General features: G+C 50.4%; 1 protein-coding gene across 2 annotated transcripts; it reads right to left on the bottom strand.

Moving 5' to 3' along the window:
- Positions 1–3,825: 3,825 nt before the first annotated feature.
- On the bottom strand, positions 3,826–16,167 carry GOLT1A (golgi transport 1A). Of its 2 annotated transcripts, XM_081494947.1 has the most exons (5): positions 16,110–16,167; positions 7,462–7,553; positions 6,240–6,418; positions 4,977–5,040; positions 4,031–4,329 (listed from the first exon to the last, which is right to left on the bottom strand). In XM_081494947.1, the coding sequence occupies exons 1-5, from the start codon at positions 16,132–16,134 to the stop codon at positions 4,291–4,293; spliced, it is 399 nt and encodes a 132-aa protein (XP_081351073.1). In that variant the 5' UTR covers positions 16,135–16,167; the 3' UTR covers positions 4,031–4,290. The 2 variants fall into 2 exon arrangements, with proteins under 2 accessions (XP_081351072.1, XP_081351073.1); XM_081494946.1 differs by lacking the exon at positions 16,110–16,167 and having other exon boundaries at positions 3,826–4,329; positions 7,462–7,841.
- Positions 16,168–19,764: the final 3,597 nt, after the last annotated feature.

Here is a 19,764-nt window from a genome sequence, read left to right as displayed (position 1 = left end):
GCCTCCACGCTAGGCTCTGCATAAATCACAACTCTCTGTGCTCCACTCTCCCAGCTAGAACGTGCCTTTCTGAACCCAGCCCAATCCTTCTTGCTGTAATAGGAACTTCATTCTTTTCCTTTTTCAAGAAAAAAGGAAGAGGTAATCATCTTGCTTGCTCTCATAACCCTTCATAGCCTTGAAAACCATCATTAAATTGTCTTATTACCTATAATTCAGAAAAGACAAAAAGGCTTTCCCTGATGGATCAGGTCAATTGTCTCCATATTCTATTCTCCATGGGCCCTGAGAGGATATGAATTTAATTGACTGTATGATCTTGGCTATTGAGGTGGGAGCTGTAGACACTGACCCCCTTTTCACCAACTTTTCTTCTCATCCTCCACTGCCCCACTCCAGCTCTTCCAGCTCCCAAGGCTGATTCCTCCTTGAAAAAGTCATCAGGCACTTTGAGATTGTCCAACAAACATAATGGAAGACAAATAGGTGGAGAGCCAGGCAGCACTGCAGGCTGAGCAGAAAAGGCGTGGGTGCCAGATCTAAGGCTGGAACCTCCCTCTGTGGTCAAGGGGCAAGTGGGTGGGGAGACTCTCGTTTGTGCCCATCAGCTGCCAGTGGTTGCTCAGCCCACCCATCTCTCTGTTCTTGCTCCTATGCCCTGGTCCCCTCCTGCTCCCTCCGAGATGCAAGCATGAGGTAGAATAAGAATGGTATCAGAAGGACTCAAATCTGGCTGCAGCTCCGCCCTCCCTCCTGTGAGATTAGAACAAGTCCACCCCCCATCTCTGGATCTTATTGTTACGTGTGAAAAATAAGAGCATTGGATCAGACTGGCCACCAACTCTCCCCTCGGATGGTCACTTTCCTTGTAGACTTTGACTCTGTGATACCCTGAAACCCAGATCATGGCTTTCTGCACTGGCCTTAAGGCCTGGGGCAGGGCGTGGAGTGGAGACAGGTTCAATCCACTAGAGAGAAGAGTGTAAAACTATTTCTTTTGTGGCTTTAGACCACAGAAGCACAGGGTCCAGGTTAGTTCAGAAATCATTCCTGATAACAACAACCAGGTGTTGCACACCTTCCCCCAGGCCTTCCCCTGAGATCTAGCACAAGAAATTGAGTCGTGAGCAGGCCATCTCAAAGTAACATGCCAGTGATAGACCGGAGGCTTGTGAGTACATGGGTGGGGTGAGGGAGACTCTGAGCCCCTTTTCACCCCCTTCCCTTCTCATCCTCCACTGGCCCCCTCCAGCTCTTCCAGCTCCCAAGTCTCTTTGAAAAAGAGATTCCTCTTTGAAAAAATCATTGTGCGCTTTGAGATTGTCCAACAAACATAATGAAAGACAAACTGGTGGAGAGCCAGGCAGCACTGCAGGCTGCCTGGGGGTGTTTCAGAGCCCATAGGAGCCTGACGTGGAGGGTCCAGGCAGGTTTTCTGCAAGGGGTAGCACCTGAGCTGAGTTTCTGAGCATAAGTCAGCCAGGTGAATGAAGGTTCATTGAAGGCAGTCCCAGTAAGGAAGCCGAAGCCAGGAGTAGAGGGAAGGGCAGGCCCTCCAGCCTGCCAGCGGGGTGAGTCTTTGCTGGGGAGAGAGTGAGCAATGAGGCTGGGAAAGGGGCCACCAGGGACTTCATCGTGGAGCGGTGTGAGCCAGATTGGAGAGTGTAGATGAGCATTTTGGATGGAGAACTTCAGGCTGCTCTTGAGAAGCAGGATGGTACATGAAGAAGGGGGCGGTGGGCAAGCTGTGTGGTTAGAAGGTGGTGTTCCTTCTTCATGTTCCTCTCACTTGTATTGCTTCCTCCGATGATCCCAGCAGAGGTAGTGCTTGCCATGGGCGCCATGTGAGAACTTTGGTTTTTCCCCACTACCTGTCCCCAACACACACACACATACACACACACACACACCAACACACCAACACACACACACACACACACACACACCAACACACACACACACACACACACACACACACACACACACACACACCCAACTCTTGGTTCCTGCCCAGCACAGGGGCTTTTAACATGTGGTAGAACTGAATTGTTTGGAAAAGAACCATCAGCTTCTAAGGGCCACAAGTGGCTTCCCTGCTTTCGGCAGGGCAATTTTGTGGTCCCTCTGTCCCAGGGGTTTTGTACCTGAAGAGTAACAGAAATTCCAGGCTTGCTTGGAAAGCTTTTGGGGTGGGGTGGCTCCCTTCTGGGGTGACCCCATTGCCTAGTGCCGGGGCTGGCAGGGCACTCAGGAGCTCTTTGTTTACGTCTGTGTTTGCCATCTGCGTAATGGGGAACTGCCCAGAGGAGCCCCCGGTGGTCCCCAGGTCCCTCCAGATGCCTCTGTGACCCCTCATCCCAGCCATGGGGAGCTCATTCACTGCATTCACTCCCCAGAAAGTAACCTCAAGGTCCTGCTTTCATAAAGTTAGCAAGCCAGTGTATTTACCCTGACATCCCAGTCATCAGGGAAGACCAGCACCCCTTTTGCCTGCCTGGACACATGCCTGCTCCCACCTCGGGAGACTCCCTGGGTCCGGCCAGACCCCTCCCCTGGTGTGGGGGCTGCAGGACACCTACCTTGCCTTGGATCTGTCCTGAGGGGTCTCCGAGTGATGACACTGCTTGGGCGGGGGGGGCACCTAGAGGGAGGCGAGCTGGGCTTCTGGGCTTGCTCTCACCAGTGCCCTGGTCACGCCCCTTATAAAGCCCAGGGTGACGTCTTCAGGCACAGACCCACCTCTGTCCGCCCCCGAGCCCCTCTGAGAGTGCAGCCCTCCCGCTCCCTGCCGCTGACTCCCGCCTCCTGGTGCCCGTGGCTAAAATCAGCCTTTTCCTCCCTCTCCAGGAGTCTTCCAGGGCTGGCTTTCTGATTCCTAATAGTTCTTTGCAGCCTCCTCACCTGCTTCTCCCCAGGCCCACTCACAGATCCACTCTGCCCCCAGACAACGTGGAAATGGACTGTTTGAGGGATGGGGAGTCTCAGCACGCCTTGCTCCCCGTGTGCCCCCAGCCCTGGCAGCTCAGCTGGGGTCTCTGACCAGACAGTGGCTCCTGGCTTGGGGGCTGGGGTCTGGGGCTTGGTAGAGGGATTATCTCTTTTTTCTTCTCTCCTCCCTTCTCTCTGCAAGCAATTCCTGAACCCAGCCCAGGGTTTGGAGACGAACCTGCCATGGTCAGATGGGTGAGACAGGCATGTGAGCAGCCAGCTAGGAAGGCAGCATGAAACGGCAGTTCTAGAAGGCGGGTGTCCCTGGGAAGTGCTGAGGGAACTGAGGAGAGCCATCCAGGTGAATGTGTCTGAGATGCTGCTCCGGGAGCCCCTCGGTCACGTCCTGTGATGCCACAGTCTCGCCATTCTGAGATCGCTGTGAGCCTCTCTTCCAAGTGGGGCAGGTCTGCTTTCCTTTGCAACCTCAGCACCCGCTCCCTTGTTCTGCACAGACATAGGGGCCCTCACAGAAACGTATTAAATGTACTTGTTGCAGGGGATGGAGAAGGCAATGGCACCCCACTCCAGTACTCTTGCCTGGAGAATCCCAGGGACGGCGGAGCCTGGTGGGCTGCCATCTATGGGGTCTCACAGAGTAGGACACGACTGAGATGACTTAGTAGTAGCAGCAGCAGCAGTTGCAGGGGATTCCTGACTCTTTCTTGGGCCTGCAAGAGTGTGCTTTACCCTTGGATGAGGGGCTTCCCAGGACAGAGACTGGGGTTCTTGGAAGGTAGGGGCACAGCCCTCTACCCCAGCACAGAAGCTGCCTGGTGAGTGCGCTGTGCAGACATCCTCCTAATCAATAGCTGGGAAGCACTTCCCGCAGTCATGGGGACTAATATGCTTCGCTTGTTTAATAGCTGCCGCTAACAGGGGCCTGCAAACATCTTATCTCCCTCATTAGGGCTGGTAAACACCAGGGTTTAATGGTGGGCTGTGAGAGCTGGCCTGCCCCTCCTCAGGTGGAATGATGTCTGTGGGCCCACCCTGAGTCAGAGAGTGGACTTAATGGGCTAGAGACACTGAGTCTCGGGCACGTTCACAGCTTGGGGATTTAATCTTTGCTTTTCCTCTCATGGGCCCTGGGTCTCTGTTCCCAGCAGTCCTGATGGCTTCCTGCATTGACTTGGGGATTGATGTCAGTCCCTCGGCTCCGTCTGTCCTTCTGGACCTGGAGAGGTCCGGATGTGTCAGGGAGATGAGTCAGTGCAGGGTGGGCGCCTGAGGAGACGTCTTCCATTTGCTTTCCAGCCCCCTCCACCAGTGATCCAAGTTCAAGGAGTGCATCTCTGCTGTTCAGACCATTGAACTGGTGCCTTGAAGCCTCCGGAACAGCTGTGGGAGGCAAGAATCATTACTGCAGACAAAGAGCGAGGAGCAGACTCAATATCCAGGTCATTATGAGGCTGGCCTTGAGAGCCTGGAGCACTCGGTGCAGGTTTGGAGGAGGGCCGCAGGGGCGTGCCGGGGGGCGGGCATGCCAGGGCAGGCATGCCGGCGGGGGTGGGGGGTGGCAGAGGGTCTCCCTGGGTTTCTAGAGGGCTTGTGTTCTGCCAGGTGCTTCAGAGAGGGGAGGGGCAGGGCCGGGGACCACCACCTGCCCCAAGAAGAGGACAGAGTCACCACTGCCTTTCCTGTTCTCACAGGATGTCACACATCCTCTCTCTGCCTGGGGCCCAAATGCAGCCAGTTCTCCAGGAATCTGGCACTTTCTGCTGGGTCACCGAGACTCCTAAGGCTCCGTTTCTTTGGCTCTAACAGGGAGCTGTTGACCAACACCATTCTCAACGCCCACACCTTTGGCACAACTGCTCACAGAGCCCTCATCTCTTGTCGGGAAGAGAGGCTGAGACGGGCCAGCCTGGGAGGGATTTGGGGGGAGATGGGAAAGGATCCTCTGCATCTTGGGAGCAGCTTCACCAACTCCGTGTGCTTCCCCCTCCCCAAGGACCACCACCAAGCCATTCACATGATTCACTTACTGCACTCAGGAAGGGGATGTTGGAGGCACTGCCCAGGAAGCCAAAGGCGACAGGGAAGAAGCCCCTAGGAGCAGAGGTGGAGGGGGGTCAGGGATGCGCCCGAGGGGAGGCTGAGGTCCCGCTATGTTTGGCTCCCGGGAGAGCAGGCTCTTGGACCCTGGGGCAGGCATGGCTCTGCACCGCTGCTTGTCAAGAGGCAGTAGGTGGAGTAGTTACGAATGAAGGCCTTGGGGTCAGAAGCCTGGGGTCCCATCTGTGCTCCACCTCTCACTGGCCCTGTGCAAACTTGGGCAAATTCCTTAACACCTCTGAATCTGTTTCCAGGTGTAAAATGGGGTTCATAATAATAGCATCCACATCTCCACAAAGAAATGCTTAGGGAATGTTTGTTTTTGTTACTCGTCTCTCCCTAGACTGGCTGTGAACTGCCAGCCACAGGTTTCCGAGCCCCAGGCTCGGATAACTGTTGGAGGCTGTGCTCAGTTTATTCTCCTCCACACCCCTTCCATATCCTCCCCTGGCAAGAATGGTGACCCTCCAAAGGGCTTGGAGGCACAGAGGCTGGTGTGGGGAGGGAATAGAGATCTGAATTCTGACTGAGCTACTTCCTTTCCTTCCTGGGTTCCCTGAGGTCCACTTGCATTTCTGAGGTCTCTGATAGCTGTGATTTTCTTCCCCCTTCAATGCTGCTGCAAGCTGTCTTTATCAAGGTTTACTTTTGGTTAGAACTACTGAGTCTGCAGAGGCCCCAGTCACACTTTTGATGCACACTTGGATCAAGTTCAGATCCTTTGCACTCTCCTTGTGAGAGTTCAGGCAGGGGCAGCCTCTCTGAGCCTTGGTTTTCTTATCTACAAGAGGACAGTCCTACAGTGGGTTGTGGAGATGACAAAATGAGAGGAAAATTGTGAGCCTGCTTGGTGCATGTGAGAGGCTTCACAGATGTGAGCTCACTGTCCCTCCTCCCTGTCTGGTGGCTAGGCTTGCGGGCAGGTCCTGGGCCTCCTCCCTGGTGCCTGGCACAGTGATGGGCACACATAGCAGGTGCTCCATGTTTTCTGGTGGGTGTGCTGGTTCCTCCAACTTGAGCATCCACCAGATGCCCACCCCCATTTTCAGCCCTTCCGAGTCCCCTGTCTCTTTCGGGATAAAGTCCGGCTTCTGTATGCACTGCCAATCACGCTGCCCACACCAGCTGGAGCCTGATCACAGCTGCTCAGAGGCCCTGGTGTGCCCATCATGAGGCATGGGACCTGTTCTCACCTGAAGAGCCTAAAGAAGCCATAGGTTTCCAGGAGCATGCCCAGGAGAGGCCAGCGCAGAAGGACGATGAACACACCCCCCAGGAAGAAGCTGGTGCCCTTGAGTTTGTGCCTCTGGAAGAAGAAGGAGCACGTCCTCCTTAGGCCGATGATGAGGGAGAGGCCAGTCAGGAACAGCAGCTGTGGGGAGGGAGAGGGGTTGGGGCAGGTGAGAACGAGCACGCTGGCTCCGCGCCGCCCCCTCCACCCTGCCCCCCGAGTCCATGGCCAGGCCCGGAGCTTCATCAGACGTGGGGCAGGACCTGCTCCTTCTTCAGAGGCCAACAGTATTGGAGAGGATGAGCCAGCTGAGCTCCGAGTCACTGGGGCTCGTGAGGAGCAGAAGGGCCCAGAGGCAGGGGGACCAGAGGCCTTTGGAGGCCTCTCGCTTGTCACCCAGCTCAACCTGGTTTCTTGGGTCCCAAGCACTTCCTCACGTATGATACCATTTCTCATCACACCTCCCAAGTAACACAGAAAAGGCTCTCATTTTCACAGAGGCTGAAAGCCAGGCCTGAGTAGGTTGGGCAGCCTCACCTGAGTCCCAGGGAGCTGTCGGAGCTCTGGGCCTCCACTCCGCCCCTGTCGCCACCTCAGCCAGGCTCCTACTGAGCCTGCCAGCACCTTGTGCTCCTGTCAGACTGAGCTCTCGGGTCTCTTCCAGCATGTTCCATGATCCCCTCCCCTTCTCCATACCTCTTCTCTAGTGGTTCCACCCCCCTGGAAATGCTTTATCCTCCCCACACTCTTTTTTTTCTAAATTCTTTCTCATCCTTCTCCCACTGTGCGTACTCTCTTGCCTCCAAGCACCTCTTTCCATATTAGATGTATTTATCTTCCAGTGACTTTACCACTGCCCCTGCCTTCCTCCCCAGCCATGTATGTTGATGTCACATTCCTCTCCCTGGGTGGTTGGATTCTGAAGGGAGGGACAGTGTCTGATTCATCTGAATTTCCGCCCCCCCACCCCCAACCCAGGGCCTCACCCAGAGCTGAGCATGAGAATCCAGGTCCTCAGGTACTCTGTGCCCAAGTAGGCCTTATTGTCCATCCCCAGCCTCCACCCCTTGTCTGCCCAACGCAGGTGGCACACAAGGCCTGGCCGGACCCAATCTGAGTAAACTCGGGGCTGACCCTCCCAGCAGTGGAGACCTCAGGCAGGTTTACAGGGCTGGAAGACTCACATTTCCGAAGGCCAGAAGCACCGAATCAAAGTACAGGAGCATTCCAAAGAGGATGAAGAAGATGCCAAAGCCAGTGGTGCCCACACCAATCTCTGCAATGGGCAAGGAAGTTGTGGTGGGATGGGTTTGGGGAGCAAGCTGGGGTGCTGCAGCTCCCCCCATCGCCCCTGGACAGATGCCCTCCAGGCGATGGGTGGTGGAGTGGCTCTGCTGTCATCTGGAAATCTTGGCTTCCATGCTCTCAGAAAAGGATAGGAAGGAAGGGGAGGATGGGCACAAATCTCCGTTTAGCACCTGGAAACTGCTGTTCAGTTCTATCCACATCCTGCCCTCACAACAGCTCCACAGGTAGCTAGTGCTACTCTCATTGCTTTTTCTATTTTCAGTTTCCTCTTGTCTTCAAGATTTCTTCTTGTCTGCTAGATCATCATCAGGGTTGTGACTCTGGCTGAACATAACCCGTTGCCGGGTCTGTTCCTGTTTTCTTGTAGCTGGGAGCCACTTGATGCCAGCTCACACCAGGGTCAAAGAGTACCACCAAAGACTCATAGCCACAGCCCCAGAGGATCTCAGACCTGCCCAGCTGGCCTGCCCTATTTCTCAGGAGGCTTGTTCTCCTGATAATTCTCACAGCCTCTCCTTTCTTCTCTAAACTGCTCTGGTCCCCAGCTTTCCAGTGATGACCCTTCACACTTAATAGGGAAAAAGACATCATCGACCAGAAATGCGTTCATCCCCTGGAAATCTATACTGCAGTCAGCAAAGTGATTGCCCCACCACACACCTCCCCAGGCCCTAACTTCAGCCACAGTGGCCAGGCTGTTCGCTGCCAGGTGGGCCCCAGCAGCAGTGTGTCTTTTACTTTGCCTTTCCTTGTTGTTTGAACTGCAGAAGTTGGCTTAGAGCCCAACACAGGGAGCCCAACACAGTTGTGCAGGATATTTAGGATACGAAGTTTATTTTCTCTTAAACCTTCCTTTTACTAAATCTGTGCCTCTCTGGTAGTCAACAAATGACAATTCATTGTGTTGCTTCATTTTGAAATTGAATCAAGTTGAAAATTTCACCTTAAATTACAACAAAATACACATAAAGTTTACCACCTTAACATTCTTAGGTGTACGGTTCAGGGGTATTAAGTACATTCACCTTGGTGCACTCTCACCACCACCCACATCCAGAACTCTTTTCATCTCACAAAACCGAGACTACCCTCTGGACGACTCCTGGTAGCCCCCCTCACCCCGCCCCCCGCCTGTGGTAACCACCACTGTATGCACTTTCTCTTCCTGTGATTCTGACCAGTCTAGGTGCCGCATATGATTGCAATCATACAATACTTGCCTTTGTGTGACTGGTTTACTTCACTCAGCACAATGTCTTCAAGGTTGATCCATTTTATAGCATGTGTCAGAATTTCCTTCCTTTTTAAGGCTGAATAATATTCTATTGTATGTATACTACATTTCATTTATTCATCTGTGGATGGACTTGGGTTGCTTCTACCTTTTGGCTATTGTAAATAATGCTGCTGTGAGCACAGGTGAACAAATATCTCTCTGAGACTCTACTGTCACTTCTTTTGGGTTTATATCCACAGGTGGAATTGCTGCGCCATATGGTAGTTCTATTTTTAATTTTTTTGAGAGACCACCATACTATTTCCCACAGAAGTTACACCATTTTATGTTCCTAGTGGTGATGCACAAGGGATTCCATCTTCTCTACTTCCTTACCAACACTTGTTACTTTCTGTTTTTTGCTTTGTTTCGTTTCTGATAGCATCCATCCTAAAGGGTGTGAAGTGGTATCTCACTGAGGCTGTGGTTTGCATTTCCTTGATGATTACTAATGTTGAGACTCTTTCATGTGCTTGTTGGTCATTTGTATATCTGTTTTGGAGAAGTGTCTATTTAAAGCCTTTTGCTCATTTTTAAAACAGGCTGTTTGGATTTTTTGTTGTCCAGTTATAGGAGTACTTTGTATATTTTGGATAGTAACCCTTTATCAGATATATGATCTGCAAATATTTTCTCCTATTCTGTAGGTTGCCTCTTCACTCGCTTGTATCCTTTGATGCACAGGAGTTTTAAATTTTTATATAATCCAATGTTTCTATTTTCTCTGTAGTTGCCTGAGCTTTTGGTATCACACCCAAGAAATAATTGCCAAATCGAGCATTGTGAAGCTTTTCTCTTATGTTTTCTTCTAAGAACTGTTTTAGATCTTACTTAGAGCTAAAATGAACTTTAATTTTTGCATGTGGTGTAAGGTAAGGGTCCAGCTTCATTCTTTGCCTGTGAATATCCAGTTTTCCCAACATCATTTGTTGAAAAGACTGTCCTTTCTCCACTGAATGGTCTTGGTACACTTGTTGAAAATCGTGTGCCCATATATGCCAGAGTTTATTTCTGGGCTCTCTCTTATATTCCATTGGTCTCTATATTTGTCTTCGTGCCAGTCTCACTGTTTTGCTTACTGTAGCTTTGTAATAAGTTTTGAAATCAAGAAGTTTGAAACCTCCAACTTGGTTCTTCTTTTTCAAGATTGCTTTGGCTATTCAAGATTCCTTGAGATTCCATGTGAATTTAAGAATGAATTTTCCTATTTCTGCGAAGAATGTTATTGGGATTTTGATAGATTATTGCATTGAATCTGTAGACTACTCTGGGTAATATTGACAGCTTAACAATATTTGCTACTGCTACTGCTAAGTCACTTCAGTCATGTCCGACTCTTTGTGACCCCATGGACTGTAGCCCGCCAGGCTCCTCTGTACACGGGGTTTTCCAGGCAAGGATACCATAGTGGGTTGCCATTTTCTACTCCAAGGGATCTTTCCAACCCAGGGATTGAACCTGCCATGTCTCCATAGAGAGTTGTAAAAAGTTGCTAAAAGTTTGGTTGTTAAAAGGCAGAACTAAGAAAATAAAACAAAAACAAAATTATGAAGATGAGGCTTACTGGTTTAATTATATTTACAACTGAAAGAAAATGAAACACAATTGTCTTTCAAGTAATTAATCTTTCCTAATCTGCGCCCATGGCTCAGTGGGTAAAGAATCTGCTTGAAGTTCAGGAGACACAGGTTCGATCCCTGGGTCAGGAAGATCCCCTGGAGAAGGAAATAACAACCTACTCTAGTATTCTTGCCTGGAAGTCCCATGGACAGAGGAGCCTGGTGGGCTGCAATCAATGGGGTCACAAAAGAGTTGGACACGACTTAGTGACTAAACAAAAACAACAACTTGTTATCATACAGATCTTAAGAGGAGAATTAACACCAGTTCCAGTATAGAAATAAGGCCAAAGCCTTTCCTTAAAAGAATTATTAAAAATACAGAAATGAGATTTGGACTGAAACCTCATTTAACTCATATTCTAACAACAACAACAAAAAAGCCAGCCTAATTAGTTCTCCCTTTTGGCAGAGTTGGATTTGCTAGGAAACAGCACAGCATCATTACTCTCAACATATTGCCCCACCACCAGAATCCATCTGCATCTAAGGGCAATTCCTCCTGTTTCTGACAAACCTCCGTAATGTATTCAAGCTTCCTATTTCTACCTTCTAGAATGCCTGCCCAAATTAAATCTCTTAGAGCCCAAGACACTGGGCAAAATACAACCTCCTTGGTCATTATGAAGTTTGTGTTCCTTCCATGTTGCATGATTTTTCTACCCTCACAGACAATAAGGGCTTCCCTGGTGGCTCAGCAGTAAAGAATCTGCCTATAATGCAGGAGACACAGGAGAGGTGAGTTTGATCCCTGGATCAGAAAGATCCCCTGGAGGAGGGCATGGCAACCCACTCCAATATTCTTGCCAGGAAAATCCCATGGAGAGAGGAGCCTGGCAGGCTATGGTCCATGGGTTTGCAAAGAGTTGGACATGACTGAAGTGACTGAGCATGCATGCATGAAGAGACAATAAATTGAGGATCAAGAAGTATTTCTACCTTGTTGTGATTATTTAACATGGGCCAGGATATTGTGGAGGAAGAATGCAATCTGAATGACAAAAATATTTTAAGTTTTTATGACTGTTATAAAAATCTCTTATTAGAGATCAGGAGATTAAAACTGATACATGACTACCATCCAATGCTCAGGCCCTGTCCATGTTTCATCAGTTGTCCCTGTAATATCATTCACAGCAAAAAGGTCCAGTTCAGAGTTACATGTGGCATGTGCTTGCCATGTCTCTTCAGACTGTTATGTCTAGAACAGTTCTTCAGTCTCTCCTTGACATGACCTTGACACTTAGAAGATCTGAGCCGGCTATCCAGTAGCAGTCCCTCTATTTGGGTTTGTCTCATGTTTCCTCATGACTGTATTCGGGTTACGCAGAAATATCAACAAGAGGCGATGCTGTGTTCTCCTCACTGCCACCATTAGGTGATGCATGATTCCAGTTTGACCTGTTACTGATGACATTTCTTCAAGTACTTTGTTAAGTCAGAGTCTGCAGGACCCTCCACATAAAGTGACTCTCCAGCTCCCACCATGACCCTGCCAGAAGCCCCCCTCCTCCTGGCCAGCTGAACCCCACCCAGCATGAACCCTCCAAGCTGGGGAGCACTCTGAAGCCCACCCTGGGCACTGCCCCCCTTCCGCAGTACGGCTTTAGGACTGAATTGTTGAGGAAGGATGGAAAGGGGAAGAGAAAGAGCCTGTTTCTCTTTACAAAATTAACAGCAGTGATTAATAGTAGTAATTGTTAACACTGGCAAGCACATGGTGCCAGGCAGTCTAAGCACTTCATGTGTATTAACTCATTTCATCTTCATAACTGCCTATGCGGTAGGTATGCTTTCACCCCATTTCACGGACAAAACTGGAACATGAACGGTCTTAACCTGTGCCCGGGGGTGCACAGCCAGCAGAACCAGGGTGAGAACCCAGTAGACCGACTCTAGAGAAGTGACTTTAACGCCCCGTCCAGCCTGCTCCTGCCCCCACCCCTCTGCAGGAATTGCTCTGGCCCGGGCCTCCCGATATCCCAAATGCAAAGCACAGGGGTCAGGCCTCCTCTGTCAGCAGCTGCCCCCCTTCTTGCAACATCCTCCAGTGGGCTCTGTGACGCCACATTCTCGATTTCTTCCTGCTATTCTGGCTGCTCCTCCCAGGCTGCTTTGCCAGCTCCCTCTTCTCTCTCTCCCTCTCGAGGTCTGAACTATTCAGGGCTCCAGCTCCAGCTCATTTCTCTCCTCATTCTCATTTCACATGGACTCCCACTTCTTTAAGTATCTCGTGTGTGCTGACAATGTCGATATTTATCTTTCTATCTCGTGCCTCCTTTGAGCTCCCAAACTCCTATCCAGCTGCCTACTTGGCATATCTACGTTTTTCTCTCCTCAGGACATCTTGAACAGGTCCAAACTGAGCTATTGGTTTCCTTCCTTAAAGCTGCACTTCACTCAGTTTTCCCCAAATGAATAAAATGTCATCACCATCTACCCAGGAGCTTGAGGCAGAAGCCCAGTGGCCTCACGGCTCCGCCACCCCCTCTCCATTGGATCCACAGGTGAGTGTTATTGCTTTTTCCTCCCAAGTGTATCTTGAAAGCCGTCCGTTTCTCTCCACTCTTACGACTTAATTCTAAACCACCATTGTCTCTTTCCTGTACTCTGCAACATTCCCCAGTTAGTCTCCTGCTGCGTTCCTGCCCTGCTGTTATTCCTTCTCCATACAGTCGTCAGAGATCTTGGAAACATGCTGCTGCTGCTGCTGCTAAGTCACTTCAGTTGTGTCTGACTCTGTGCGACCCATAGACGGCCCCCACCAGGCTCCTGTCCCTGGGATTCTCCAGGCAAGAATACTGGAGTGGGTTACCATTTCCTTTTCCAATGTATGCATGCATGCTAAGTCACTTCAGTCGTGACTGAGTCTGTGCGACCCCATGGACAGCAGCCCACCAGGCTCCTCTGTCCCTGGGATTCTCCAGGCAAGAGTACTGGAGTGGGTTGCCATTTCCTTCTCTGTGGAAAGCAGGCAGTCTACTCGTATTAGCGCAGCGGGCAATCCGTCATGGTTTCCCGTGGGCTTAGAAGGAAACAGTCCTCCCAGCCTGCCTTGGCTCACAGGCTGTCATGGGGCCTTGGCTTGCTTGTTCGACTGCATCTCCTGGAGTAGGGCAGGCAAGAGGATGATCCTTGCCTGCCACACTCCAAGCACATCCTTGTTTCCAGGACGGGTCTTCCTGCCTCAGGGCCTCTGTACACACAGTTTCTTCCTGCTTATCTGGCCAACACACACTCCTCCTTCAGGTCTCAATGCAAATGTCTGTTTCTCAGGGAAGTCTGGTCCTCTCTCCATTCCTGACTTAATTTGGTTGCCTCATTTTTCTCTCTCGCAGGACTGACTTAGCACGTTCTTCTTAGAACTTAGCACATTTTGGTTTAATAAAATGTAGGCTTGTGCCCGAGCTCAGGCCTCAGCCCTCTTCTCTATTTTTCTCCCAGGTCAGTGTTTCTCAACCTGGCGGGTGGGGGGAGGGCTGATAGATGGTGGGTTGGCAATTCTGTTCCCCAGGGGACACTTGGGGCTGTATAGACAGGCTGATGGTCACAGTTGGTAGTGAGAGTGTGCTACTGCCATCTAGTGGGGAGAGGCCAGGGATGCTGCTGCTGCTGCTGCTGCTGCTAAGTCGCTTCAGTCGTGTCTGACTCTGTGCGACCCCATGGACTGTAGCCTACCAGGCTCCTCAGTCCATGGGATTTTCCAGGCAAGAGTACTGGAGTGGGGTGCCATTGCCTTCTCCAAGAAAGGACAGACCACCCCCCAAAACAAAGAACTGAAAGTCATGTCCGACTCTTTGTGACCCCATGGACTAGTCCATGGAGTTCTCCAGGCCAGAATACTGGAGTGGGTAGCCTTCCCTTCTCCAGGGGATCTTCCTAACCCATGTCCCCTGCATTGTGGGCGGATTCTTTACCAGCTGAGCCACAAGGGGAGCTCACAAGGGAAGAATACTCAACTGGGTAGCCTATCTCTTCTCCAGTGGAATTTCCCAACCCAGGAATTGAACCGAGGTCTCCTGCATTGCAAAGAACTACCCTGCCCGCAAATGTCAGTAGTGGGGAGGCTGAGAAACTGTGCGCCAAGTGATCTCATGGTTTTAAATACTATCCGTATGCTGGCAACTCCCAAATTTCTCTCCATTCCAGACTCATATACCTGACTACCTACTTGACAACAAACTCAACATGTCTAAAACCCAACTTCTGCTTTCCTTCTCAACCCTTCTAATTGCTCGGGCTGGAAATATTGGAGGCATTCCTGAGTTCTTTCTCTCACACACACCTCACATCCAATTCACCAGCAAACCCTTTCAGCAGTTTGCTCAGCGCACGTCTAGCACTATTTCCCCCCACTCTGATGCTACCGCCCTGGTCTCCACTACTGTCTCTCACCTCAGAACATCTTCCCGTCACCATCTCCTGCCTCATAACCGGTCTCTCTGTTGCTGTCCCTCCAGTCTGTCTACTCTCAATCCAGAACTCAGAGTGATCTTTTAAAAACATAAGCAGATCATCTCACTCCTCTGCACAAAATCTTCTAATGGCTTCCCATCTTCTGCAGATAAAGCTGGAATCCTTACCCAGACTGGCTGCTGGGTGATCACCCTGACCAGCCTCCTGCTACTCTCCCCTCCCTCACTGTGCTTCACCCACACCAGCCTCCTTGTGTTCCTATGCTAATGCCTCAGGGCTTTTGCACTGGTGGTCCCCTCTCCCAAGAAGATTTCTCCCTCCAGACAGCTACATGGCTTTGCCCCCTCAATTCCCATCCATCTCTGTAAAAAGCACTTTCCCCGGGTAGTTTAGTGACCACACTATACAAAGCAGTAACCCCTCCTACTTGGCACTCCCAAGCCTCTTTACCGTTTTATTTTTGTCCAGAGGATGTATCACCACCTGACATACCACATACTGACCTCTTCATCTGCTAGTTACCTGTTTCCTCATCCTGGAGCATAAGCAGGGAATATGTCTGTTTCATTCACTGGTGCATACTCTGTGCCCAACACAGTGCTTGGCACATAGAGGAGACAGTGAATGAATGGATACTATCTTCACTTCACAGATAAGACACTGGCTTTAAGTAACTCACCCAAGTGAAACTCATAGAGCCACAGTTCTCATCACTTTTCCCAGCCCTGGGGACTACCTCCCTGCCCTCTCTCGGGAAGAAATGGGAAAGATATTTAGGAGTGAAGACAGGGTAATTTAGGGAGAGGATTTGAGTTTAGTTTCTGATGAGAAGGTACCAGGGCTACAGGAGACCTTGCGTTTGTGGGGGAAAGAGTCTGAATAGGCAGAGGCCTTCTAGGTCCACCCTTGCAGTATCCTGGATTTCAGAATCCTGAATGGGGAAGGGATCAGTCTAAGTGGTGAGCCTACCAGTTCCTCCAGGCAGCAGCCTCTGGCCTCCCTGGAACCCTGAGCAGCCCCCGCCCTGGGAAGGCAGGGATCCCAGCTGGCTCCAGCCCTGCGGCCTGGAGGAGGCCAACATGGCAGCTCCCAGCCACTGGCTCCAGAGGTCACCTTGCAGGTTCCCCAGGGCCAACCAAGCTGGAAGGGGCTGTACCCCCACCCACCCCAGCCCAACCCTCTCAGCAGTATGGGCCCAGCCCCTGGCACTCACTCTGCCATTCGGTGATGGAGATCATGTCGAGGGCTGCCTGGGGGACCTTTCAGGAGGAAGCTGGCCAGGGGCAAGGAGCCCTGAGGCCTGAACCTGTACATGCTCAAGGGAAGCTGACCCTTGGTAAGTTGTGAAATGAGCCTCTGGCAAATCATTAACTCCCCCAACACATACACACACCTACACGCACACATACACATGCACTCACCCACATACACTCACATACAGGGCTGCTTAAAGTCACAGTCTGTCTCCTGGTTTCTCTCGGCACTGCTCCCTCCTGCAGGGAAGTCAGCCCGTCTGACTCTTGTAATTCCCCCAACCCAGGCCCTGAGGCCGAGTTCAGCTGTTTCCATCTCTTTGGCAAATCTTGGACTGTTTAGGGAAGAACTGAGAGTTGGAGTACCTGGGTTCCTTACATGGTTTGTTGGATGGTGTGGGAAGAGTTGGGATCTGTTTCTCTTTGCGAAAGTACTATTAATAAATTCAGTACGAAGTCAGGAGTGAAGTCAGAAGCAGTATTGTAGTACCTCCAGCCAGTATTAAGGGACACATAATGGAAATTCAAGTTGGAACCCACCAAAAAAGATAGCCCACAACCAAAGGGAAAGGAGAAGCTGCAACACGATGGTAGGAAGGGTGCAATCGCATTTAAGATCAAACCTCATACCCGCCGGAGATGCTTGGAGGGCACAAACAAGACCTTGCGTGCCCCAGGACCGAGGGAGAAGAGCAGGGACCCCACCAGAGACTGAGCAGACCTGCCCGTGGTGTCTGAGGGCCTCCTGCAGATGCGTGGGTCAGCAGCGGCCTGCTGCAGGGACAGGGGCTCCAGCAGCAGCAGTCCTGGGAGGGGCGGCCTGTGGCCCAAGTCCTCTCGGAGGAGGTCACCACGAGCCCCACTGTCAGGCTGCCAGGCAGGCAACTCACAGACTGGAGGACAATGATACCAAAGAAGTTCTCACGCTGCTCTGAAGGTTTTAGGCCCCACCACAGACTACCCAAGCAAAGGGACTCAATATCCCCAGGGAATCTGACTTTGAAGATCAGTGAGATTTGATTGCAGACCTTCCACAGGGCTGGTGAAACAGAGACTCTTGGCGGGCACAAACAAATCCTTGTGTACCAGGACCCAGCAGAAAGGAGCAGTGACCCCGCAAGAGACTGAGCCAGACTTGCCTGTGAGTGTTTGGGAGTCTCTGGTGGGCCGTGGGGCGACAGTGCGGGGTCAGGGGCACTGACTACAGCAGTCCTGGGAGGCTTAGTGTGCTGGCTTAAGTCCTTTGGAAGGAGGCCGCCATTATAGCCATTACCCCTACCACAGTTTGGCCTTAGGCCAAACTACAGGGAGGGAACACAGCCCCACCATCCGCAGAAAATTGGATTAAAGATTTACTGAGCATGTCCTTGCCCACCAGAACAAGACCCAGTTTTCCCTACAGCCAGTCCCTCCCATCAGGAAGCTTCTTATCCTCATCCATTAGAGAGCAGACAGAATGAAAACCGCAATCACAGGAAACTAACGAGAATGATCACATGGATCACAGCCTCGCCTAACTCAGTGAAACTATGAGCCATGCCGTGTAGGGCCACCCAAGACAGACGGGTCATGGTGGAGAATTCTGATAAAACATGGTCCACGGGAGAAGGGAATGGCAAACCACTTCAGGATTCTTGCCTTGAGAACCTCATGAACAGGATGAGGTGGTTGGATGGCATCACTGACTCAATGGACATGAGTTTGAGCAAACTCCGGGAAATAGTGAAGGACACGGAAGCCTGGCATGCTGCAGTCCATGGGGTTGCCAAGAGTCGGAGACGACTGAGAGACTGAACAACATTAATCGATTCATCTTGTAAGCAGTTTGATCGCTTTGTGCTAGTACCCACGCTAGACGCTAGGGGGCAACAAGCAACCAAGTGAAACCTGTTGCTGACCATCTTAGGAGAGCACCAGATTCAGTTGACTCTAGGGCAGAAATGTCAAGGGTGTTAGACACACAGAACTTCGATCCCTTTCCCCCAGCGTTGTCCAGCTTTGGACTGTGAGGTTGAGCTGTGGAAAGATGTCTAGGCTTGGGGTAGGGCTGGACGAGTCAGGACGCTTGGTTCTAGCCCACCCACCTGCTGTGTAGATGCAGCTGCATCTCTCCTCCCTCTGTGGCCTGAAAAAGGAGAAGCTGGCTGGTTCCTAACCTCCTCTCTCTTGTTGGAGAGCAGTGGTTCTCAATCCCACTAGAGCTGGCATCCCCTTTGCAACGTCCCGTCTATCCTGCAGTGCAGTTTCATAGATGATAAGACCAGTCTACAGCCATCATTTAAACACCTCAAAGGTAATTATAATAAAGAAGAAAATATTATGATAAGACACAATGTCTCAGTATATAAGTGTTAGACAAGACTTAACAGAAGACATAAAGTAGGCAGATTGCTTGCACCTAATTGTAATATTTGAATTTAAGAGAAATAGAAGACTTGGGCCACCCTTCCAAAAAACCCCAAATAACCCCTTTCTCTATACAAAAAAATCAGAGAGCAGTAGGGAGTGAACACTGTTAGACCAGAGGTCTTTGCTATATATATATATATATATATATCTCGGAGAAGGCAATGGCACCCCACTCCAGTACTCTTGCCTGGAAAATCCCATGGATGGAGGAGCCTGGTAGGCTACAGTCCATGGGGTCGCTAAGAGTCGGACACGACTGAGTGACTTCACTTTCACTTTTCCCTTTCATGCACTGGAGAAAGAATTGGCAACCCACTCCAGTATTCTTGCCTGGAGAATCCTAGGGACGGTGGAGCCTGGTGAGCTGCCGTCTATGGGGTCGCACAGTCGGACACGACTGAAGCGACTTAGCATAGCCTATATATATATATATAAAAGAGGGAAATAACCTTCATTGAAGTAGAGATAACATAGCAAAGCAAGTTAAAAAATGACAGACTGGGAAAATGGAGGAAATACAATGTGAGTGCAAACAGACTGAGTTTGAGGGAGTTCCCTGGAGGTCTAGTGGTTAGGATTTGGCTATTTCACTGCTGTGGCCCATGTTCCCTGGTCAGGCAACTGAAATCCCGCAAGCCACACTGTGCAGTCAAAAAATCCCCCAAAACCACAAACCAAAAACTGGATTTGATGTGTGCTGTTAAAAATAGCTCCCCATGTTACCACAGGGATGGGGTAGTGGAAACATGTCACAGACACATAGATCTGTGTCCTTCTTTTCTTAAGATTTTTTTTTGATGTGGACTATTTTTAGTCTTTATTGAATTTGTTACAATATTGCTTCTTTTTTTTTTTTTTTTTTTAATGTTTTTTGGCATTTCGGGTGCGGGGGCATGTGGGATCTTAGCTGCTTGAACAGGGATTAAACTCACACCCCCTGCGTTGGAAGGCTAAGCTGTAACCACTGGACCAGCAAGGAAGTCCCCATAGATCTGTGTTTTGAAACACCATCGTGTGTTCAGGCAAACTTCAATCTGGGGGACCTTGAAAGGCCTTGGAGATCGTATATTTCCAATGGGCAATATAGGATGGATTGGAAAGAGAAGTGGTGATATAAGTTGTTTAAAGCAATTTAATGTGAACCCTGAGAAAAACAGCAGGCAATTCCCCCAAACATTTCCATGTGCAATTGTTATAATACAGATG

Source organism: Giraffa tippelskirchi, chromosome 5, assembly GCF_054371585.1.
Source record: "Giraffa tippelskirchi isolate mGirTip1 chromosome 5, T2T-mGirTip1v1.2.pri, whole genome shotgun sequence".
Lineage (NCBI taxonomy): Eukaryota > Metazoa > Chordata > Mammalia > Artiodactyla > Giraffidae > Giraffa > Giraffa tippelskirchi.
This window is presented reverse-complemented; position numbering and strand designations above follow the sequence as displayed.

What these genes read in the sequence shown, in the direction of transcription:
- GOLT1A (XM_081494946.1), bottom strand. Translation starts at nt 7,623, where the DNA reads ATGGGGGGAGCTGCAGCACCCCAGCTTGCTCCCCAAACCCATCCCACC. An exon ending in TGCTTCTGGCCTTCGGAAAT is followed by an intron (nt 6,419 to 7,461) that starts GTGAGTCTTCCA and finishes CCCTCCCCACAG; the next exon opens with CTGCTGTTCCTGACTGGCCT. An exon ending in ACATCCCCTTCCTGAGTGCA is followed by an intron (nt 4,330 to 4,976) that starts GTAAGTGAATCA and finishes TGCCTCCCACAG; the next exon opens with CTGTTCCGGAGGCTTCAAGG.